Raw genomic sequence first — 23460 nt, forward strand, 5'->3', positions numbered from 1 at the left:
CTTAGAGGAGCAGCCCTGTTGCCTCCAGGGCCCCTGGCTTAGACCCATCGATCTCAATGCATCTAAGCCCTGAATTTGAACTCTTCCTCGGGCCCCCAGATCCTTCCTTCGAAACAGGTGAAGAAAAGAAGTCCTGGAGGGGTTTTATTCCTTATTCTTCAGCACCGTCACACATGTGTCACTGCTTAAAGAGGACACTGCGTTTCCCTTCCCGTCCAGCGGTCTGGGTGGGGGGCTTCTGTGAAGACCCCGGCTGGCAACTCAGATGCTACTTGGTGGTCTTGAGGGTGGCCGTCTCCACCCACCCCTGGATGATCCTGGCTTCCTGCAGCCGAGCTTCCCTGGCCGAGGCGGGATCAGCTGGGTTGGAGCTCCTGTTTTGGGGGGGGGGGAAGGGAAAAATAAGCCCAGTGAAGTGGACCAAGCCTGCTGCTTGTCCAAGAGCAAACATCCTCGTCACAAGTGGCTTTTAAGATGCGCTTGCTTGCTGTAGCAGGACCCCTCCCTCCCAGGGAACACACAGTCGCCCTGCTTCCTCTCCCTGGAGCGTTCAAAATTCCCGAAAGTTTGTTTTTAAAAGCAAAGCGGGGAGGAATGAAACATCCAAGGAGACTTTCTGAAACAAGAAACTCCGGTTGACTTTTGAAGAAAAAAAAAACACCTTTGGGACAACTCCAGGTCCTGCAGGATGGAGGAGCTCCGGGCCCTCTGAAGAGTGGCTGGTTGAGGCCCAGGGGCTCCATACCTCAGCCCCTGGGCCTGCATGAAGGCCACCCAAAGCCCAGGAGCAGCCCTGCCTGCATCAGGAGCCGGGAAGAGCTCCAAGAGGCAGCTGTTCCTCACCCCAAGAGACCTTGTGAACAAGGCCAGGGAGATGGGGAGGGGGAGGAGGACGAAAGGCCCCTCTTTGCCTCCACAGAGATGCTGGCAAGCACGGCACAATCCCGGGGGGGGGGGGGGAGAAGCCCGGAGGCCAAACTTACCGGAGATCCAGGTGATGGGCGCCCCTTTGATGGTGATGGCGACCACGGAGGAGCTCAGGTTCTTCCGCACCTGAACGGCAACATCGGAAAGTCAAAAAACTTTTTTGGGGGGAGTGGGAGGGAGGTGGAGCAGGAGGCAACGGGACCAGGTAGATCTGGCCGGGAAGGCTGAGCAGGTACTTACGCCGCCCGAGGCCCAGGGGTCCAAGTCTCCGTTGGAAAAGATTATGTTGCTGGCGGCAGCCAGATCTGCAGTGGTTAAAAAGGCACAGCCGGATTCTCCATCGGTTTGAATGATAAAAAAGTGCAAAAAAGCTTCCCTGAGCCATTTGGGGGCGGAGGGGGGGCAAGGCGAGAGAGACCGAGGGGAGGGGGGCTTTCTCGGGAGGAGAGTGCCTGCCTTAAAACCATTCAGTGACTCTGCAAAAGCTCCCAGTGTCTCCCAGCAGGATCCTTTGCGGCAAGGAGGTCCCAGCCTTGGGACGGAGAACGCCAGACTCCCACAGCAGGTCGTGTCCTCACGGGGGCCCAGAAAGAGCCTCCTTCCCACCTGTCCATCTGGGACCCCCTCCTCCTGCCCTTTAAGACTGGCGCCTGCGCCCCCCTCCCGCAGATCACCGAGAGCAAAGGGGGCCCTTCAGGAAACGCCCCCCCCACCACCACCACCATCACAAGCGGAAATCCCAACAGAGGCTGCTGCTCACCGCTGCCCCAGAAGTTGGTGCGCAGCCACGATGGCTGGGGCCAGACGCCCCACTTGCGAAAGCAGTAGCCCTCCCGGGCGGCCTCCGTGAAGGTCAGCTCCGGGAAAAAGTCGGTCACGTTGTTGCTGTCGAACGTTAAGTTGATCTCGGTGCAGGCCTGGAACAGAGAAGAGTCCGGTTGCCGGGAGGAGTGACTGTGTGTGTGTGTGGGTCTCGTCCTGATCTTGGGGGGGGGGGGGAGTGGATGGGCCCTGTCTGCACTGTGTCAGCCCAGCCCCCTGCTCACCTGGTTTCAATATGGAGGAAGCTGGCTCCTCCCTGTGAGGAGGGGAGACCCATAGCAAGAAACACACACACACCCTTGCAAAATCGTCTGGGGAACCTTGCTCGGATATCAAGCAAAAAAGTCCACAGCCTTGGAAAATGTTTCCCATTCCATCCCTGGCAATCAAATGCCTTGATATAACAACAGCCCTTAGACTTATATACCGCTTCGCAGTGCTTTTACCGCCCTCTCTAAGCGGTTTACAGAGCCGGCCTCTTGCCCCCCAACAATCTGGGTCCTCATTTTACCCACCTCGGAAGGACGGAAGGGTGAATCAACCTTAAGCCTGGTGGGATTCAAACTGCCAAACTGCTGAAATGGACTGCAAGACTGCACTCTAACCACTGTGCCACTGAAGCTCTGAATGGCAGCTGCCCACCCCCCCCCCTTACTGGGCGTCCCTGCAGTCTCCTCTCTTCCTGGCCAGCCCAGGTGAGACAGCTCTTCCCCCAACCTACCTGATAATCCCAAGCTTCAGCATTGGGGCCTAAGCCACAGCCGGTTGGATCGGAACATCTATGGTACATCTCGTAGATGTCAAAACAGCTTTCCGTCCCCGTGGAGTTGTAAAATACTCCTGGTAGAGCAAGAAGAAGAGGCTGTGTCCACTTTAGGTACTCCAAAGAGAGGGAGAAAGAGGTTGGGTGGAGGGAGGTGGTTTCTTAACCCGAAATCCAGGTGGGCCCACCAAGCACCCATGAAGCCCAACTTCCAAAGTCTCAGATTAAAATTCTTTGGGCGACACGCAGCTAAAGTAACCAGAAAGCCCCTAGGAGGAAAAGCTGAGGTGATGGAGATCCTTCCATCAACAAGCAGAGACACACAAAAGGCTCGAGGGCTCAGCAAGTGACTCAGGAGAAAGGGGAGAAACCCTTTGCAAAGTCTGGCTGCCAGGCCCAATGGGGAGCTCGGCTTTTTATCCCAGAGTGCTGGTGGCTGGGCAGAGAAATTGCAAATATCCCTTCTTAAACTTATTTCTCTTCTGCCGAGGAATAAATCCCAGGAACGGCAGGAAGGCAGATTTTGGTCCTCTGCTGCCTCCTGGGCCGAAGGCCGCAGAGAAAGTCCAGGCCGAAGCAGCCGGCTCTTCCTTCCTTCCAAGCTGAGGGCAGGCCTGGGCTTGCCTTTCTTCCCCACTTTGGCCAGACCAGGAAGCGGAGGACCCACCGCACCTTACTGGACACCAACCAATGGGAGGGAGGGGAGGAGATTGGTTGCTGCTGCCTTGGAGATGAGGGATCAGCTGACCGGCTCTCCTGGGAGCCCAGAAAAACAAGACTGGCCGTCCCGCGGCTGAATCCAGAGAAGCCCCAGAGATGCTCCCAGTGGGCAGAGGGTAGGGAAAGGGCCGCTTCGGAGCCATGGCTTCGGCAGAGACGCAGCTCGGGGGCCAGAAAGTGGCAGAAGGCTGGAAGAGCCTCAGCTCGGATACCTACTTGCCGAAACTCCTAGAGGGGCTCCAGGACCTGCGTTCCCAGAATTCCCTGTGCGACGTGGTGCTGGAGGCCGAGGGGGCCTCCTTCCCCGCCCACAGAGCCGTCCTTGCCGTGGGCAGTGGCTACTGTAGGATGCGCTTCGTCAGGCAGGCGGCCGGCCAGGCAGTTCCGCTCAAGCTGGCAGCGCCAGTGACCGCCCGGGGCCTGCAGGCCGTCTTGTCCTTCCTTTACTCCAACCGGCTGGAGCTGACCCTGCAGACGGTGGAGGAGGTCTTCCGGGCGGCCGAGGCGCTGCTGGTGCGCGAGGTGATGTGCCTGGCCTTCCACTTCCTGGAAGGAGCCCTGGACCGGCACACCTGCCTGCCCATCCTCCGCCTCGCCCAGCGGCTGGGGCCCGAAGAACTGAGGCTGAAAGTGCAGCGCTGGGCCGGCAAGCACTGCGGACACCTCCTGAGGGACCCTGCGCAGCTGAAGGAGCTGGACAGGGAGACTCTCTGCGAACTCCTGGACGGAGGAGACACCCGGGGGATGAGCGAACTGCAGCTCTTCCAGGCCGCCGTTTGCTGGCTGGACCACGACGACTCCCGCCAGGAAGACGCAGCCCGGGTGCTGGCCTGCATCCGCTTCCCCTCCATTCCGCTCCCGGATCTGCAGGGCTTCGTCCAGGAAACGCCCGTCATGAGAACCGTGCCTGCTTGCCGCCGGTACCTGCGGGAAGCCCTGGACTACCATGGCCAGCCGTACGTGCAGCCGCTTCTCCAGAGCGAGGGCACCCGGGTGCGGCACAGGAACGAGACGCTGCTGGTGCTGGGGGGCCGATCGGCAGACAACGCCGTCTGCGAGGAGGTCTGGGCTGCTGGCCAGCACTGTGGTTCGTGGACAGCCGTGGGGAAGCTGAGCGGGCCCCTCTACAACCACTGTGTGGCTGTCCTGCACGACTTCGTTTTTGTGATGGGGGGGCAGGAGAGCTTTGATCCGACCGGCCAGGAGCCTTCCAAGAAGGTAAGGCAGCCGCGAGGGTCCGAAGTGGCCCGGCTGGCGGCTTCGGCTTTCTTCACAGTGAGAGGCCAACGGAGTCGCTTGGGGAGAGCAAAGGTCCCTGCTTCTTCGTTGGCAATGTCAGATAGCGGCTGGAGGCGAGGCAGACTTCCTCCTTCCCGAAGGGGGAACTAGGGGGAGCCCCTGACCTTTCACTCTTCCAACTCCAGGTGTTCAGGTACGACCCTTGCCTCAACACCTGGCTGCAGCTGGCCAGCATGCTGGTGCCCAGGACCCGCTTCTACGCGGGGGTGCTGAACGAGCGGCTGGTGGCCGTGGGGGGCGGAGCAGCGCTGGGGATGCCAATTGACACGGCCGAGGAGTACCACCTTGCCAAGAATGCCTGGTGGCCCCTCCCGCCCTTCCCGGTGCCGGTGGCTGACCACGCGGGGGCGACGCACGGAGGCATCTTGTACATCTCAGGTGCGGAAGGGGTTACGGGCGGCTGGCACTGGCTCCTCTGGAGAGAGATGCCCCAGGGTTTGGGGCAGCCTTGAGTAGCAGAGGAAGACACAGCAGCCCCTCTTCCCCTTCGCCACAGGGGGCTTCGCGGAGGGCCAGACCTTGAGCACCATGTACAGCTACCTCTCCCGCCTGCGCTGCTGGGTCAGGAACCGGCCGATGGCCTTTGCCCGCTGCGACCACGGCATGGCGGCGGTGGGAGACCGCATCTTCTGCCTGGGAGGAAGAGCTCTGGCCCAGGTAGGTGGCATTGGCTCCATCCCTCCTGGGGCTCCCCGAGGCTCAACCGGCGGGCATTCTGGGAGGTGCCCTCTGGTTCTGCCCTATACTCTGCTTCTTTATAGGGCCAGGAGTGGGTCCCTGTGAGCGAGGCAGAGTACTATTGCCCCAACACCGATCAATGGGCCCAGCTCCGCCTGCCAGCCGTCGACCTCTGCCACTTCGGCCTCACCACCAGCCAGCTTCAGCTGTACGTCACAGGCGGAGGGTCTCTGCGGCGGAGGAGCAAAGAGGAGGGCGTCTGGGTCTGCCACCCCAGCAGGGGAACCTGGTTAAAGGTGGGCTGCCTGCCCCGGGCTCTGGCCGATCACGCCTGCTGCTTCGTTCACTTGCCGCCCGGGATTGCAAGCCCAGGAGAAGCCGAGAGAGGGGGGCCTTTGGACGGCGGGAAATAGCTGGATCAAAGCAGTTTGGGTTTCTCCTGGGGTGTCCCCCCAGGGAAACGAACTGGCGGCGCATCTGTCCCATGGCCCCCCACCCTGGGGAAATGCAGCCTTCCTTCGCAGAATGAAAACTGGGCATAAATACTCACCCGAAAGAGCTGCCAGTCCTCGGATGGGGTCCTTACTGGCCAACACCTGTTCACAGCCAACCTGGAATACCAGACGTGCCCAGGCTCAATCTCTCAACGCCCCCTCCCCATCGAAAGCAGTTGAGCACATCTGCATCACCCCCCCCCTTCCCAAGCAGAAATCAGGTGTGGCTACCTGCCGGCTGACCAAATATAACCTATTTGGGTTTCATGCAGTGGTGGTATTCCATTTTTTTTACTACCGTTTCTGTGGGTGTGACTCGGTGGCCGTGGCTGGGGAAGGTTACTGCAAAATTCCCGTTTCCTCAGCTGGGACTCGGGAGGCAGGGCATAGATGGGGTCGGGGCCAGCCAGAGGTGGCAGTTGCTGGTTCTCCGAACTCGTTCTCCAGCGTGACCCGTCAAAACCGCACTCGACTAAGCCGCGCCTGATTAAACTGCGTCGCTGACGTCATCAACAGGGCGACAACAGCCAGCGCGGAGAAAGAAGGGCGCTTTAAATAGCGCTTTGAAAGCAAGCCGATTCAACTTAAGGTAAGGGTTAGGTTTATGGTTACGTTAAGGGTTAGGTTAAGGGGGGTTAGGTTTAGGGGTTAATTTTAGGTTTAGCGTTTACAGCGTGCTTCTGTCTCCGCGCTGTTGTCGCCCTGTTGATGACGTCAGCTACGCGGTTTCGTCGAGCGTGGTTTAGTCAAACGCGGTTTTGTGGTGGAACCGTTCTCCAGAACTGGTCAGAACCTGCTGAATCCCCCCTCTGGTTTCATGCCAGCTTAAAAACATGTCGATAACCCCATTAGTTATCAATCTTACACTTCCTGGCCCAAATCCCCAAGGGCTGATATTGTCATGAAAAGGGGGGGGGGAAGCCACAGGGCCCGAATTTCTCTCTAGCACTGCCTTGCGTAGGTCCATAAATTAAGGACCTCCCTGGAGGGGACGGGGGTGTCACTGTATTGGCGTAAGGATCTCTGGAAAGAGCCAGCAAGGAGCGTGGTTTCGCTGCTTACCCTTTGGCAAACACTCCAACCTTGGGCAAAGAGAGGCGAAAGAATTTGGGTGTGGAGCTTGACAAATGATTTTAAAATGGTTCTTTTTTTTTGCACTGAGAGGCTCAGCTGCCCCACATCCGAAGGAAGCTGAGTCCTTACCTTGACGGGGTTTGCTGGAAAGTGGCCCATAAAGTCCGTCACGTACGGATAATCCATCATAGCCATCATGGTGAAGGCGTTGCGGACGAACTCGAAGAGCTGCCTGATATCCCCTGGAGTGGAAACCTTGTGGCAGAGGCCCATCTCCGTGGCGATTCGCCCATAAGCTTAAACCCAAAAGAGAGACGCCCTTTGAGTTTTAAGGGTGCCGCGATTGGTCTCCTCCACCTGGGTAAATAAACTGCCTTTTGGGTCAAAACCCTTCTGGTCCACTGTAAGGCAGCCGTATCCGTTCGCAAACTGCCCACAGCTTCACACCCTAAAATGTGTCCGTCCCCAAGGGGGGCACTAAGTCCCATTCGGAGCCCCTTTACCTCCAACCAGGCTGAGGTCTTTGATTTGTCTGAATGCTTCTCGCACAGCCTTGGCACACATTGGACTGTAGTTCTCAAAATCCTGGGAGGAAAGAGAGACAACATTCTCAAACGGAGCTAGAAAACGAATGGGGTTATTTCAGATTCACTGGGGTGTGTGTGTGTGTTTCGATGAGCAGGAAAAAGGGACCCTTGTCTTACTGCTGTGACATCCTTGAAGAACTGGCCGGGGTCTCCAATCCCTGCGGTGGAGAGCACAGGGGCGCTGGCAGCCAGGGCCCCGTCCACCAGGTTGGGGTACTTCAGCCTCATGTAGGCGCTGAGCATCCCTCCGTAACTGTCAGGAGGAGAATGAGACGGTTGTTACTTTCCTGGGCGCTTCTGGGCTCACCGAAAGGGATCACAGCCTCGTCGCCACCTGGGGGAACCCCGTGTTTTGCTCGGAAGTGCCCCTCACCTGCCCCCGAAGGCGATGACTGGCACGCTCTGCGCCCGGTGCTGCTCCTTCAGCCACGCGATGAGAACCGCGTAATCGGCCAAAGCTTGCTCCACGGTCAGCAGGCCAATGTTCGGCCCCTGAAAGGAGGCTGCTCCGAATGGAAGCGATTTCCCATAATACCTCTTTAAAAAAAAGAAACCGGGCACTTAGATCCTAAAAAAACTGGCTTGCATGTATCTGAATTTACAACCTAAATGCTGGAGATGTGAATGTGTTGATGCTACATATTATCATATATGGTGGACTTGCAAAAGGGTTAAAAGCATTTTGGATAAAAATATGGTGGATTATGCAAAATATTTTTTTAAAAAGGATAAAGTTTACCCCTCAGTTATTCTTGTTAGGTATAACTACTGATTGTACAGCGGTAGTAATTTGATTTTGAACCTGACAATGGCAGCAAGACTGTTGGTGGCGCAGTACTGGAAGACGGAAGATTTCCTACTATTCAAGAATGGACATTAAAAGTAACAAACTTAGGAGAGATGGCCAACATATCAGCATATCTCAAGGATAATTCAGACGAGAAATATAAGCTGGAATGGAGAAGATGGATTGATTATATTCAAAATAAATATGGGACTAAGAAACTCCAGATAGCCTATGATTGAATGAGCAAGGAATGATACAACTTGTTTAAAGTTAGCTTTACAAAAGGGGACTTAAAATACAAGTGAAGGATGATGCCAAAGTTTTTTTTTTAGTTTACCTTAGAATATGATTGCTAAAGATGTATACCCTGTATCTGCTCTGGGAAGGTGGGGGGAGGAGGGTTTGGGTGGGGAGGTAAATATTTGTAAAAGCTTTTTAAATTTTCAATTTAAAAAAAGAAACCAAGAAAAGATGAGCCAGTGAGGAGCCCCCGGCGGCCCCCCCTGCCTGCCCTGCCCAGAGCCAGCAGCCCCCCCCCTTACGTGTTCGGCAAAGACCACCAGGGCCCTCTGCTGCTGCGCCAGCTCCAGCAGGAAGCCGGTGTTGAGGGCGAAGTCCCAGATGTCTCCTTCGTTGCCCGTGTAGAAGAAGATGGGGCCGACCCCCTGCTTCCAGAACTCATCTGCGGGAGGCGGCCGCGTTAGGAAAGAGGCAGGTGGTCCTCATTTAGCGACTGCCTCCTTTAGCGACCCTTCCCAGTTACAGTGATGATGATGGGAAAGTCATCGGGGGTTCAGTCCCCCCCTCTGCCATGTCCGCAAGCAAAGGAGAGCTGACTCAAGGCAATAAGCCCAGCCACAGGGATTGCTCCACTCCGCAACCCAGATGCCACTCCCCATTGGGGTTGCAAAACAGCAATGTGGGGCAGGAAGCAGCAGGCAGCCCACGCTCTCCCCCTCCGATCCTCCCCCCCCCCGGGCAGCTGAGCCTGGCCCCCCTTGGAAGAGGAGGCGTTTCCCGGGGCAAGAGGGGCCCATTTCTCCCCTCCCTCCACGGGTGGGCTTTCCCCCCCCCCAGCTGACCTGTGATGAGGTAGCGCTGGGGAAAAGTCCGGTTGCGGCAGTTCTGGAAGTTGAAGTGGTCCAGGCGCTGCTGGAAGAAGCGCTCCTGGAAGGCCGGGGGGCGGCGGGGGGCTGCAAAAGGGGAAGGGGCGTCGTTAGGAAGCGCAGATTTCCCCCTCCTCCGCCTCCCTCTCCCCAGAGACCCCTTGCAACGGCCGCCCCCTCACCTGCCGCCCCCAGCCCCGGGAGGAGGAAGAGAAGGGGGAGGAGGAGGAAGGGGAGAGAGGGGCGCGGGGGTCCCGTCGAGATCGCCTCCATGCCGCCGCCGCTGCTGCTTCCCCGCCGCCAGCCACGTGACGGAGGGCTCGGCCGGTCACGTGCGCGGGGGTCACGTGGCACTCTTGCCCCCCCTCCCGGAGGCACGGCGGCGCCCGTCGCCATGGAGACCGAGGAGCCGGCCCCTCCCGCCCCCCTCTCGCCCTCCTCCCCTCCCAGGGGCGCCCTCTGCACACGCTCAGAGACCCGACGGACCCTTACGAGCGCTGCCGCTCAAGAGCCCCCAACACACCCGGCCGTGGCGGCCTCAGAGGCTTCCCGCCCCCCCTTTGCCCCCCTCTCCCATGCAAGGGGGGAGGGGGCCGTCCCGGGGTCCCCCGGCCCATAATGCGCGGTCGGGGGTCGCGGCGGCCTCCCTTCCCCGCCCGCCCGCTGGGTGGCGCCGTGCCGGGCCAGGCGGAGGCGGCGGAGGAGGAGGCGGGAGCGCAGCGGAGCTCAGCGCCGTCTCTGCGCCCCGCGGCTCGGCACGGAGGAGGAGGAGGAGGAGGAGCCCCCCGGCAGGTGAGCTGCCCCCCGCCTCCCCCCGGTCCTGCCCCGGAGCCCCCGCCGCCCTCCCCGCCTCGGCCCCCCGCAGCCTCCCGGGACAGGTGGGGGGGAGCCGGGGAGCCTCCCGGAGGGGGTCCTGCGGGTGGGTCTGGGGGCGCTGGGCCAGGACGCCCCGCTGGGCTGCAGCGGTTCCGTTGCAAAAGCCTCGCCGTCCTTCTTTCCTTCTTTCCTTTCTTTCCTTCCTTCCTTCCTTTCCTTCTTTCCTTTCCTTCTTTCTTTCCTTCCTTCCTTCCTTCCTTCCTTTCTTTCTTTCCTTCCTTCCGTCCTTTCTTTCCTTCCTTCCCTTCTTTCCTTTCTTTCCTTCCTTCTTTCCTTTCTTTCCTTTCTTTCTTTCTTTCCTTCCTTCCTTCCTTTCCTTCCTTCTTTCCTTTCTTTCTTTCCTTCCTTCCTTTCCTCTTCCCCCACCAGGAGTCGGCCTCTGGGTGCCAGGCTGTCCATCGCTCAGCCCCCCGCCGCCCCCTCCCCACCCACCCTCTGCGTCTCCCCTCGGCCGGACTCCGGGCTGCCTCTTGAGGGGCGGCTGAAGGCAGCTCGGATCCCGCGAGCCTCTTGCCTCCAGCCGCAGCGGCAGCCTCCCCGAGAGCAGGAAGCGCAGGGCCGAGCGAGCCACAGGCGATACATATGTTGCTCCCTCGGGTGCCGCTTGGTTTCCCTTGACTGGCGGCTCCCTCCTCTGCTTTAGCCTCCCGGAGAGCCCGGGGGATTAAGGCAAGGTGTGCGCCCCCCCCCCCCAGCCGTTCTTCCTGCCTGTCAGAAATCCCCCAAATGCTGAGCCCCAAAGGGCCGTTTCTGCCAGGGGGGAGCTCTGGCTACCATCTTTTAATTTGGGCAACCCCGGGAGACTTTGGGGAGGGGGAGGCCTGGCTGCCCCCTCTTCTCCCTAGGAAGGAAGGGAGGGGGGGATTCTTCCCTGCCTGAGGCTCCTAGGAAGGAAGGTGCCACGTTGGTCCTGCCACTTCATAGCTATAATTACTAGGCCCGTCTGACTTAACCAAAGTTCTTGCTAAATCCACCCTCCCCCCCCCAAAAAAACAAAACCTCAGAAACCCTCCCCAAGTGACTCTTCTTCTGTCGGTTTTGCTGTCAGCTTCTGAGAGCTAAACATCCTTTGACCTAAATCTTTGCCCGGTGAGTACCAACCCAGGTGGGGCTGGGCGCTTGGCTTCTCAGGTCGAGGCAGGATTTGTGCCGCCAAGTCTTGTTGGGCTGGCCAAGAGCTCAGCTGCTGCGGATTGAGGAGGAAAAACTCCCCGGCGTCTGTCTCCCTTCCGGGCATTCGTGGCAGGAATGCAGGTTGCCCCCGGCGCAGGGAGGTGGGGGAGGCGGGTGGTCTTCTAGTGCTGGATGCCCCTGCCTTGTGGGCTTGGAGTCGGGAGGCTGGATTTGGGGGTGTCGCGTCCTACATAGAGAATACGGAGTCAGGGTTCACTGAAGGCGGTGTAGATTCGGAGCCAGCCTTTTGTCAGGGAATACGGCTTGGCTCGTTGGTGTGAGTTGCCCGCAGCTGGGCTGTGGGTGCTTCCCCTGGGACAGTGGCTTCCGTGCAGCTGAGCATCCCGGCATCCACCTTGGAGGGCCAGGCCTGATGGCCTCGGGGCTCCCTTCCCACCCTCCAGATCCCGAGCAGGAGTCAACCCCCAAGCAGGAATGGCCCCTGTTTCCTAGCAACCGGCCACCCCCTCCTCTGCAGATTCCAGAAAGCCCTGGAACAAAAGACTCTTAAGTTTTAAGTCTCCCCCCACACCCCTCACCCCCATTATTCTGCCAGCCGAGCTTTCCAGCAGCCCTGGAGAGGAGGCCATGCCAGCCCCTGCCAGGAATGCCCCATCAGCTCTTTCTGCCTAATGGAACTGGCATTGATCTACCACTGCAGGGCTCTGGGCATCCGCGCCAGCTCTGCTTTCGCTCTCCGCAGTGGAAGGGTGGGAAGATAATTGTGACAAGCACACAACAACAACAGCAACACCAGCCCCCTGGCGAGGAGGGATGGGCCTGGAGACTCTGCGTCCGGCTGCTCCCTCTTCCGAGGAGGCCCCTGTCATTCAAGGGAAGAAGATGCAATGAAGGAGAATCTTTTGTGGCTCAGGGTTGGACCGAGGAGGAAGGGTCTTCGGGGCTCTCTGCGCTGTTTCCTTGCAGGCGTTTCATGGCCCAACTAGGGAACAGCATCAGTGCCGGTGGGATTTGCTGCAAATGCTCCGTTAGCAATGATGGCGTTACCTAGTTGGGTCCTGAAACACCTGCAAGAAAACAGTTCAGAGGGTCTTAAGGAGCCTTTGAAGGAAACCCCGTGTGGCCTGTGTCCAGCCCTGTGTCCAGCCCTCCCCTCCATCCACCTGGGCCTCAGTGCCTGCGTCCCTCCGCAGAGCTGGGGCCGCGGTGTCCCTTGCATAGCAGGCCTAAGGAGCCGAGGGTCCCTTGGTCATCGCGTGAGTCGGGTTCTTGGGCCCAGCGAGACCATCTGCGGCAGCTGAAACCACCATGCTTGCAAATAATATCAGCAGCTGCTTCCGTGTTTACTTTTCATTTATTTTTGCCTCTTCTGATTTTCCAAGGGAGGCTGGTGCTTCTTCTGTGCTCCAGTCCCTTCTCTACGTTGTTAGCTCAGCGTTGTTTTTCCCAAATGCCACCAAAGTTTAGTCCGAGTCCTTGATGAACAAAACCTCCGCCAATTAGTGGCACCCCAAAATCACGCTGAAGGCCTTCGGTGGCCTGGGAGCCTCAAAGGGAAGAAAACCGATCAGAAACGATGCTGGATTTCTGGGCTTGAGGATTTTCACAGTGCGGAGCAGAGGCACGTGGGAGCAGCCCTGCGCCGGCCTTTCGGCTCCCCGGGTGCCACAAGCGCATTCCTGCTGTGTTGTTGTGCTCGGCCTGGGAAACCGGAGGCTGCCTGTTTTGATCGGGCGGACAATGGGCCCATTTTGCTGGCCGTCTGGGTCTGGGTCCAGGAAGAGGCCAGAGCCGCCCTGTAGTAAAATCGGCCTCCCGGGAAGTGTTTTCTCCTCCCGTCTGGGGCTCTGCGGCGCCTTCCAAGGGGCTGCCCCCTCACAAAGCCCAGCCACCACGCCTGGTGCCGGGCAGTTGGCAGCTCCGCCTCGGATGCCAGGAGGGCGGGAGGCCCTGCTGCAGATGCTGCCCTGCACGAAAGCTTCATCGAGACAGCACGGAAGGCCAGGAACGCCAGGCATGAGCCCGGGGCTGGGTGGGGGTCCTGTGAGGCCCAGGGATTCATAGCACCTGGCTCAGCCCGGCCAGAGAGGGGAGAGAAGAGGCCTGAGCAGCCAGGGGTGTCCTTCGTGGGAGCCTTCCCCTTGTGGGAGGGTGCCAACGAAGTCTTGAGCACCCACTTAAATCCTGGAGCAGCTCCTGCTGGTTCCCAGTTTGGTCTGAGTAAAGTTGGAAAGTGGAGATGGAGGCTGGGCCTGCGAAGGGGCTTTTTTGAGACAACTCACCCCCCCTTCCTTTCCTCCGCAGGGCCTGCCTTTACCATGCACAAGGTGGGCCTGGCGTCTCCGGATTTCTCTGGCCCGACCCTCTGCTGCGAGGAGACCCCGGACGCCTATTGCCCAGAGGATGACCGGTGGCAGAGGCTGCGCACGGCTGTCCGGAAGCTGGAATTCTGGGAAAACTTCGAGGCGGAGCTGATAGGCAGCGGCTTCTTCTCCAAAGTCTACAAGGTAGGGCATCGGCTGGGCATGTTGAGCCAGCCCACCCCCCAGGTTGCCTTCTGTGCCCGTTGCCTTCCAGTTCTCCTCCGTAGAGGGCTGGGGGAGTTGGGGAGCGGAAGTCCCAACACGCCCGGAAGGAGGCAGACCTGGGCCAGTCCTGGAGTCGGGGGAAGGCTCTGAGGAGGGCTCTGTGTCAGAGGCAGAGAGGGGGCCAGGGCCGTATGCCAGATATCAGCTGCCTTCAGAGGCAGACATCAGTGAGGCAGAAGAACAGCTGGAGTGTAACGTTCCCGTGGTTCATCCATGAGGCCAATGTGGAGAAAAGACAGGACACGATCTTTCTCGGGATGGAGCGATGACCCAGATTGGGGGTCTGAGAGCCCCTTTTATTGAGATAGGACAAAGGCAGGAGGAGCAATAGCATGTGGTTAAAAACAGCCTGTAAAAGTACAATTTCTAATCTACTGCTCAGGGAAGTTCTGTCTATATATGGTCAAATCCTGGGCGTCATTGGTAGGGATGTTATCTCAGGATGTTATGTTATGAACTATCAGGATGTTATGGGGTTTTAGGAGTTTGTTTTCTCCTGTGTGGTTCAGCGTGGCTCTGCATGCCCTGGTATGAACTGGGCCATGGGTGACCTCCACACCTACAAGGAACTATATTACAACACTGGAGCCTGTTCCCAGTGTGCGCATGTGCAGAGTTGCCAGACAAAGGGAAGAGCTAAAGAACAGGGGTTGACTTGGGAGTAAGGCCACAGGTGGACGGTGAGTGGTCCCTCCCAGAGGGAATAAAAGAGGAGCGAAAGGGGAGTGGAGTTTGCAGGAGACAATCAGTTCGCTTAATTGGTTCGTGACTCTCCGAGACTCCTTGCCAAGTTCTGCAGATCTCGGCCTGGCAACTCTCCAAGCTAGATAAGGTCTGTGACCGTAAATCCTCCCTTGAAAGACTTTGCTGGAGGTGAAGGAGCAGAATTCACAGCAAATTAATAAAAGGGCTTTTTTGTCGTGACTAGGAGTTTGCTGCATGCACTTGGGAAGCCTCAGTCAGAACAGTGTCAGGCATCAACACTGGCGCCCTGGCGTGCAGAGGGCACCGTCTCCAGAGCAGGCAGGGTGTTATGAAAACAGGGGACGGGGAAGAACCAGAGAAGCCCAGCTGGTGCTCTGGCTTTGAGCAGAAGATCAGCATTTTCCAAAGTGGCGTCAAGAGAAGAGAAAGGACAGTTTGTGTCTCAGGGGGTGCCAGGATTCTCGGGGCATCTGTCTGGTTTAGGGGCAGAGAAAGCGTTGCTTGTTTCCTAAGAGGCCAGAGTCCCTGTGTGGTGGGGCTTGACCCCAGGGGTCTCATGCCAGGGGTGGCCGTGGCTGGATTCTGGTTCTACGAAATCGGGAGCTGCTGGTTCTCCGAAGGGAGGCGAGCCGTGAACGCCAGACGCTCTCTGCTCCGAAGGCCTGGTTGGCTTCCTTCCCCGTCAACGGAGGCTGCTCTCTTTCTCTCCCCTTCCCTGCTAAGCCTCACCTTCATCCCTGGGCACCTCTTCATTTGCCCATTGGCAAACGGTCCTTGCTCTCTCCAAAGCCTTTCTGGATGGGGCTTCGTGTCCCCCCACTCCCAGAATTCCTGCAGGACTCCTGCAGAAGGACAAAACCTTTCCCAGTCGAGACGGCTTTTGCTCCAGTTTGACAGGGTGACCTTCTGGGGCTTCCTAGAAGCCAGGGACAGTTGAGCCAGGACCGAGCCAGGACCTGCCACCGCCGGGCGGCAACTTTTTATCTGGCAGCCGAGGCGGCTGGTGCCAGGCAGCTCCGAGCTCAAGGATCCCTGTGCCAGTTTCCCAAAGCCAACGAAACCGAGGCGGCTTCTTTTAAACACAGGCGTTGAAACTCTGACCCGGCTCTTGGAGGAAGCCCATCCCGCCTGCACGCCCGATGCTTCACCCCGTCTGGCTTTCTGTCTCAGGCCCCACTCACCCCTCCCTATCCACCAGCTTCTTCTGGCTCCTTCTCGGGCAAAGCAGGGCCCCTCATTGTGCAACGCGCGCGCAGGCTTTCCGCGGCTCATTGAGCGCCTGGTTGTCTCCGTCATTAACCTTCCCCTCCGCGAGTCTGAATGCCAGCTTGATTGCGATGCTTGATGACTTGAGGAGGGCAGCCATGCCTGCTGCCGCCTGCCTCCCCCGAGAGGGAGGGGAAGGCAGAGAATTAATGAGCGGCCCTTAAAAGCATTTTTATGGGGAAACGATAAAAGAAAGGCTCGGCTGGCTTAGCTGTTGGCCAAGGGTCCTGCCTCGTTCGCCCTCCCCGAGAAACGGCCTAGTGGGTGTTTTATGGAGCTGGCCTACCAACATCAATCTTGCCCCTAAGCAGGGAGGAGGGGAGCGACCCACGCAGGGCAGCTGGGAGAATGGAGAGCCCCCCCCAACTGCCGAGAAGAGGCGAAATGAGGCTGTCGGTCAATTCAACGCCTTCCCAACAAAGGGACCTTTAAAAACATCCCTCCGAATCCTTTTCAAAGGTTGCGATGTGATCCCGGCTTCAGCAGGAGGATCTCTCCCCCGCTTCTCCCCCAGATTACTCATCGCTTAATAAAATTCTCCCACTGCGGGCTGCGTGTTAGGAAGGAGAAACAGCTCCAGCGTTTCCCTCCCGCCTCCCCAGAGCCCCCCAGGAGCACTCTTAGCACGGTTCCCACGTGTCAGTCCAACTAAGCCAAGCATTCTCCCACACAGAATGCCTCAGACTTCTGCCCTCCTCGTTTCCATCCAGGTTGGCTGGGAATGATGGGAGACGCGACCCTCCCACAGGGAAGACTTGGGACGAGGAGCTTCTGAGGTTTATGAGTTCTATTCCTTGCAAGCTGCTCGGTGTCCCTTGTCTGCGAAATAAATCCCACCCGTGAATCTCGGTCCTTCTACGCCTGCCACCCGTCCTTCGGTTTCTGGCTGCAAATGCCGTTTCTTGGAGGAGTCCCGCTTCAAGCAGGGGTTTGGTGAGCCCAAGGGACTCCCTGCCCCAGGAAGAGGCAGGAGCCGTAAATGCCCAGCGGCTGAGAGGAGGCTGGTGCAGCTGCTAATCCGTAGAGCCAACGGGAGCTGTAGGTGTTTGTCCTGATGCCCGTCTGCTCCTTAATTGTTGGAGCCAGGCGCTCTTCCTTTACTCTCTGGTGTCCTTCCCGCCCTTTCGGTGCCACATCTGGGTGGCTCTTCCAGAGGCAGCCCTGAACGTGTTAGGGGCAGCTACACCTGGGTGGGCACCGCTGAAAGGTGGACGCAGCCGGCTGTCGATCTGAGGCCGCCTGCCCTCACGCCACCCCCCCCTCTTCCGGCAGGTCTCTCCGCGTCCTGGCGCCAAGGCCATGGTGGTCAAGATCTACAAGAACGATGCCGACCAGGAGGGGATCGTGCGCGAGATCAGCTTGCTGCAGAAGCTCTCCCACCCCAACATTGTCAGGTAGGTCTCTGGAGCCGATCCCCTGGGGGCCGTGAAGCTCCCTTGGCCCCCCACCCCCTCCCCGTGGGTCTCCACCAGTGGTGGGTTTCAAAAAATTTTCGAACCTACTCTGTGGGTGTGGCCTCCTTTGTGGGAGTGGCTTGCTGGCCATGTGACCTGGTGGGAGTGGCTTGCCAGCCATGTGTTTTCTCTCTCTCGCTCTCTCTCTCTCTCTTTCCTTCCTTTTGTCTCTCTGTCCCTTTTTCCTTTTTTTCTTTCATCTCTCTCTCACTTTTTCTTTCTTTCGTTCTTTCTTTCTTTCTTTCTTTCTCTCACTCTTTCTCTCTTTCCTTCCTTTTGTCTCTCTGTCCCTTTTTCCTTTTTTTCTTTCATCTCTCTCTCACTTTTTCTTTCTTTCTTTCTTTCTTTCTCTCACTCTTTCTCTCTTTCCTTCCTTTTGTCTCTCTGTCCCTTTTTCCTTTTTTTCTTTCATCTCTCTCACTTTTTCTTTCTTTCTTTCTTTCTCTCTCTCTCTCTTTCCTTCCTTTTGTCTCTCTGTCCCTTTTTCCTTTTTTTCTTTCATCTCTTTCTTTGTTTCTTTCTTTCTTTCTCTCTCTCTCTCTCTTTCCTTCCTTTTGTCTGTCCCTTTTTCCTTTTTTCTTTCATCTCTCTCACTTTTTCTTTCTTTTTTTCTTTCTTTTTTCCTTCCTTCCTTTCTCTTTCTCTTTCTCTCTCTGTTTGAGTCTGTCTCTCTCTCTCTGTTTGTGTGTGTGTGTGAGTGGTGGGTTTCCAAAATTTTTGGAACCTCTTCTGTAGGTGTGTGGCCTGCTTTCTGGTGGAAACTCTTCTAACCGGTTCGGTAGATTTGACGAACCGGTTCTACCGAACTGGTGCGAACTGGTAGGAACCCACCTCTGGTCTCCACCTCCCTGGAAGGAAGGCCCCTAACCACCCCCTGCGTTTCCTTTTGTGTAAGGTACCTCGGGATCTGCGTGAAGGATGACAAGCTGTACCCCATTCTGGAGGTAAGAGATTTGGGGAGGGGGGGGGTCTTCCCTGCCCAAAGAACAGCCGTCAGTCATCTTGGCTGCCTTTTGAAGGAAGGATCCCGTGATCTTGGTGCCGGACAGAAAGCAGAGATTTCCCAGGGGTGGGATCGGCTCTCGGGAATCTCTTCTGGAACAGCCGAAGCTGAGCTACTCGGGGGGGGGGGGGGGGCTCCTGCGGCCCAGCCTGTCCCGTTGCCTTCGAACTTTTACGCCTTTGATTCTCGCGTTGCGTTATTTTGTGAGCCTCCAAGGATTTTGCGATCGCAGCAACACACCCGTTTGATAGTTATCATCTCTCCATCTGGCTTGCAAGTGGCCTGAGGCCCCCAAAAGTGGGGAGTTGGGGGATGGTGGTGGACCACACCCCTTTAGGATTGAGACTGCGGATGATGTGAGAAAAAGCCAGCCTGCATCTCAGTGTTAACAAAACACACAAACAAGGAAATCCCCAGTGTGGAAAATCCTGCACTTAGAAATGTAGCAGCTCAAAGGAGAAGAGTAGATTGTTCTTTAAGGTTCTTCTCTTGGTCTTCCGCATGGGGGGGAGCGTGTAGTTCAGCCTTCCCCAAAGGGGCCTTTGCCAGACGGGTTGGGCTACAGCTCCCATCCTCCTCAGCCGGTTGAAAAGGGTGGGGCTACGGGGGCTGGGAAGGCAGAACCGCCCCCCATGCCAGCCTCCTTGGGAAGGACCGACTCCAAGGCCCCTCTTCCCTCCTGGGCTGCCCTCAGTATGTGAACGGCGGGTGCCTGGAGGAGCTCCTGGCTTGCAAAGACGTCTCCCTCAGCTGGAAGGAGAAAGTGGGCTTGGCCTCGGACATCACCCGCGGGATGGTCTACCTCCACTCCAAGAACATCTACCACCGTGACCTCAACTCCAAGGTGGGCTTCCAGTTCAACCGACGTGCAGAGAGTCTCGGGATCAGCAGCGCTGCGGGGGAGGGAGGAGGGGGACAGGGCTGCCACCCCAGAAGAAGGGGAAGCCCCGTGGCTCTTTCTTAGCTTGCTTTGCCCAAAGGAGCCTCCCTCTTCAGGAGCAGCCCCAGGAAAGAAAGAACTTTGGCTTCTGTCCTCCTGAGGTCTCCTAAAACAGTGGTTCCCAAACTTGGCAACTTGAAGACTTGTGGACTTCAATTCCCAGAATTCTCCAGCCAGCAGAGCTGGCTGGAGAATTCTGGGACTTGAAGTCCACAAGTCTTCAAGTTGCCAAGTTTGGGAACCACTGTCCTAAAAGTCTTATTGGAGGCTGTTCCGGGGGTGGGTGGGAAGGTGGTTTGTCCTGGTTTGGGGCTGGGGGCATTAAGACCTGGGCAATTGGTCCGAGGCCAGTGTCCACCAGAGGGAAGAGGCCTCTGTGAGGCTGTGCCAGGCCAATCCCAAGAGGGCTTTCCTGTGATCAGACCTGCATACCATCTTCCCAGCCACACTTCCTACTGTTGACTTTCTATCGTGGGAAAATGGGAGTATGTGGGTTCGGGTTAATCTCAGGGTTCCAAATAGCATCCGAAATAAAATTAGATTCAAAGTTCCTCAAAGTTCCCATTGATGAAGAGAGGCATGTTGGCACATCTGGGGAAACCCGAATCTGAAAGCTTCCCGGTTTTCCCCACCCAGTTGAAAGTTCCAGATCCTGCCCCCCCCCCCACCCACAAGCCCATCCCATGGTCCAATCTCCCACTGCCACAAAAAGACAGATTCCTCCCGTCCACATCCGGCCAGGTGCAGAGACAAAGATGACCTTGAGTTTCTAAGAAGAATGTTGTTATGGCTACACTTCACCCAACACTGCATAATCCCATTTTCCCACAGTAGAACGTAAACAGTAGAAAGTGTGGCAGGCCTGAAACCTTAAAGAAAAGATGGCTTGCAGAACTGACACCTGTCAGTCGCAGCCCCCCCCCCCTCCCTGAACTCCCGGTGGGTTTGGGAGGAGATTGAAGGGGCCGGCCGCCTGTTTTCCAGAACTGCCTCATCCGAGTGACCCAGCGAGGGCGGGAGGCGGTGGTGACCGACTTCGGGCTGGCCAAGGAAGTGGCGGAGCTCTCGGCCAAGAGTCCGGAGAGGAAGCTCTCGCTGGTGGGCTCGGCCTTCTGGATGGCTCCCGAAATGCTGCGCGGAGAACCTTACGACCAGAAGGTGCCTCCCTCCCTCCCTCCCCCCCCCCAGGGCTGCCGGCTGGGCCTCGGGGACGCCCCAGGGAGAGGAGAAAGCAGGGCACTTGGGAGGGGGGCTGGCGCATTGCCTGCAGCTGAGCCGGGCTCCCTTCGGCAGGTGGACGTGTTCTCCTTCGGCATCGTTCTCTGTGAAATTCTGGGCAGGATCCCCGCTGACCCCGAGGTGCTGCCACGGACGCAGGTGACTCCCAGGCCCTCCCCTTCCCTGAAGTTTCTTAGGAGGCCCCTTCCTGCTCTGAGTGGCTTGGTGGCACTCTTGAAAAGCATGTTCTCTCTCTCTCTTTTTTTTCTCTTTCTTTCTCTCTCTCTCTCTCTTCTCTTTCTTTCTCTCTCTCTCTCTCTCTCTTTCTCTCTCTTTCCCTTTCTTTCTCTTTCTCTCGTTCTCTCTCTCGTTCTCTCTTTCACTTTCTCTCTCTCTTTCTCTCTCACTTTCTCTTTTTCTCTTTCTCTCTCTCTCTCTCTCTCGTTCTCTTTCTCTCTCTCTCTTTCTCTCTCCCTTTCTCTCTTTCTCTCTCCCTTTCTCTCTCTCTCTCTTTCTCTTTCCCTCTTTTTCTTTCTCTCTTTCTCTCTCCCTTTCTCTCTCCCTTTCTCTCTCCCTCTCTCTCTTTCTCTTTCTCTCCCTCTTTTTCTCTTTCTCTTTCTCTCTCTCTCTCTTTTTCTCTTTCTCTCTCTCTCTCTTTCTTTCTCTTTCTTTCTTTTTCTTTCTCCCTTTCTCTCTTTCTCTCTCCCTTTCTCCCTCTCTCTTTCTCTTTCTCTCTCCCTCTTTTTCTCTTTCTCTCTCTCTCTCTCTCTCTCTCACACACACACACACACACCCTTCGTCTCTAGGAAGGGAATTTAGAAGCCTATTGGGGGGTGGGGGGAGGAAGGGCCGGGGACCACAAAATGACGGAAGGCCTCTTTACGACCCACCTTCTCTCCCTCCAGGATTACGGACTGGACGTGGCTACCTTCCACAGCATGATCCAGGAGTGTCCCGAGCAGGTTTTGGCCTTGGCTGCCAGCTGTTGCAGGGTGAGGGTTTCCTTCAACATGGGGATGGGGGGGGTTGTTTTGCGACACAGGAGGAGGGACCAGGGGCCCCCTGGCCAAAGCCGCTCTGAAGCCTGGGCAGGTTGAAGAGAAGCAACTGAGGGGGCTGGATAGTAGAGCCTCTGTGTTCAGGGCCATCTACCTTAGAGTTGTAGATCCAGGAAGGGAGAGCTAAGCTTGGTGGGGCCTCCTGGGGTCTCTGTCTACAGGCAGCTCCTGGGGGGCAGGGGGGAGAGAATTTCTACCCCTCTGATGACAAGAAGGGCGTTTGCCATTTCCAAAGGTTGGGTGGCTTTGGCAGGGCTTGGGGGGGGGGAAAGCGAGCTGCCCCCTGGCACACACCCCCATTCTTGTCTCCCCCCTCCCCAGATGGAGGCCTTCAAGCGCCCCTCCTTCTCCGAGGTCCTGGAGGAACTGGAGGACACGGCAGAGCGGCTGGAGTTCCCCACCGAGAAGCAGTCCCCAGGTTGACTCCCCTCCCAGTGGGGGAGGATGTGGACTGATGCACACCTGTGTATCTCGGAAGAAAAGGTTCTGCAGGAGGATGGGGGGGTTAGGGCCCCCTGGGGCGGATCAGAGGCTTGGAGAGCGGATGGCACTGTGCCCTCCCCCCCCCTCTCTTTTCTAGATGCCCAGATTCTTCTGGACCAAACGTTATCGTTGCTAGATAACAAATCCCACCCCCCTTTAGATGGCTCTGGCCAGTGAGCCAAGCTGCACCTCTGCCACAGTCATCGGGGCCCGAGTTGCCTCCAGTCCTCAGACCGCTGTCTCCTCCCCCAGAGCCTGCCCCTCCTTGCCCAGTGGGGCTGCTGGCAAACAAGCCACCCTCTTCCTGCCAAGGGCATTTCAGGCCCAGAGGGGGGGTGAGCCTGGCTCTCTGCGCATCTGAGGAGGGGGTGGATCCCTGCAGAAGTGGGGGGGGGGTTCCTCTGGGCATTCAGCCGCTTGGGGGGGCGCAGCCTTCCAGCCAAGTTTTCTGGGTTTAATGATTCAGAGGGCATATTCTGAGCAGAAGGGAGCTGCCCTGCGCATCTTGGCTCTCCTGTGCCAGGCACCCGGCTCCCCCAACCCTCACCATGGCAGCCCCCAAGGGGCGCCCTGACTTTTAAAGCAGCCCAGGTTCCCCTTGGTGCCTGAGAAGGCTTGGTGAACAGCCCCCTCCTCTCTCTTCCCTCCCCCCCTTTCTCTCCTCCTGCATTCTGCTCCCAATTGGGTGTGAGCCGCTGTGGTTCCGCCGTGGGGAGCAGGAGGCTGGAGGGCAGATAGCCAGGGGGTCCCCAGGAAGACGCCCAGGTGGGAAGGGGCTCCGGTAGCCCGGCCCCCGGGGAAAGCTTTGGCAGCCTGCCAAATGCCAGGAAGAGGGAGGGCCTGAACCCATCCCAGGTGGCAGGCGCACGAGTCCATCCTTGTGAACCCTGGAGGCCCTGGGCATCCCATAATAGCCCTCTGGAAGGCGCCGGGCCTGGGGACTAGCCTCCCGGAGCCGAGGGCAGCTGCATCCCCCTCCGGACCCCGCTGGACACCACGGATCGGCTATCTTTGTAAATCAATAAATAACTTCTGAGCTCTTCCCAGAAATTCCTTCAACTGCAACAGCCCTTTGCACTCTTCACTCTCTCTGTGTGTTTGTCTGTGTGTGTGTGTGTGTGTGTTTGTGTAAGTGTGCCTGGATGCCCCAGGGCCCTTGTGCTGGTAGACCCGCATAGACTTGTGCCCGCCACAAGGTGGAGCCCTTTCACCAGCTATGCTGCATTTGGCAGCCAGGGATTCTCCAGGCACCTTCTGCTCCCCTCCTCTGGGTCAGTGGATGCAGACTGAAGGCCAAGCAGGCTTCCTCCTCCTCCTCCTCCTCCTCCTCCTCCTCCTCCTCCTCCTCCTCCTCCTCCTCCTCCTCCTCCTCCCTCCTCCTCCTCACCTCCCCAGCTGGCATTTTAATCCAGGCCATAGAAATGGCTTGCTTGGATTGGACTCTAGAGATGGTTTTGCAACTGGTTCCTGCTGGAGTC

At 57.6% G+C, this 23460-nt stretch overlaps 3 protein-coding genes across 4 annotated transcripts; 2 read left to right on the forward strand and 1 right to left on the reverse strand.

Annotated features, from left to right (window-relative positions):
* Positions 1–118: 118 nt before the first annotated feature.
* On the reverse strand, positions 119–9539 carry DPP7 (dipeptidyl peptidase 7). The gene is given in 14 exon segments (XM_087704852.1): positions 119–374; positions 984–1008; positions 1011–1053; positions 1168–1232; positions 1688–1844; positions 2471–2589; positions 5760–5820; positions 6907–7073; positions 7281–7362; positions 7482–7617; positions 7738–7901; positions 8694–8833; positions 9234–9344; positions 9440–9539. Coding segments are annotated over 14 exon segments (1467 nt in total). The 5' UTR covers positions 9531–9539; the 3' UTR covers positions 119–268.
* On the forward strand, positions 2842–5959 carry LOC106542600 (kelch-like protein 9). Its single transcript, XM_014058378.2, has 4 exons — positions 2842–4450; positions 4657–4909; positions 5028–5188; positions 5293–5959. Exons 1-4 carry the CDS (start codon positions 3374–3376, stop codon positions 5620–5622), a joined length of 1821 nt encoding a protein of 606 aa, XP_013913853.2. The 5' UTR covers positions 2842–3373; the 3' UTR covers positions 5623–5959.
* A 152-nt stretch (positions 9540–9691) lies between the features above and the next one.
* LOC106542601 (dual specificity testis-specific protein kinase 1) lies at positions 9692–23041 on the forward strand. Of its 2 annotated transcripts, none has more exons than XM_087704858.1 (9): positions 9692–10049; positions 13572–13774; positions 17099–17220; positions 18176–18224; positions 18978–19127; positions 20208–20381; positions 20517–20600; positions 21347–21433; positions 21821–23041. In XM_087704858.1, exons 1-9 carry the CDS (start codon positions 9833–9835, stop codon positions 21920–21922), a joined length of 1188 nt encoding a protein of 395 aa, XP_087560984.1. In that variant the 5' UTR covers positions 9692–9832; the 3' UTR covers positions 21923–23041. The 2 variants fall into 2 exon arrangements, with proteins under 2 accessions (XP_087560984.1, XP_013913854.2); XM_014058379.2 differs by lacking the exon at positions 9692–10049 and adding an exon at positions 11190–11222.
* The last annotated feature ends 419 nt before the right edge of the window (positions 23042–23460 follow it).

Source organism: Thamnophis sirtalis, unplaced genomic scaffold (genome assembly GCF_051295495.1).
Source record: "Thamnophis sirtalis isolate CommonGarterSnake01/CBP01778 unplaced genomic scaffold, rThaSir2_p1.2 scaffold_2, whole genome shotgun sequence".
Classification (NCBI taxonomy): Eukaryota; Metazoa; Chordata; class Lepidosauria; order Squamata; family Natricidae; genus Thamnophis; species Thamnophis sirtalis.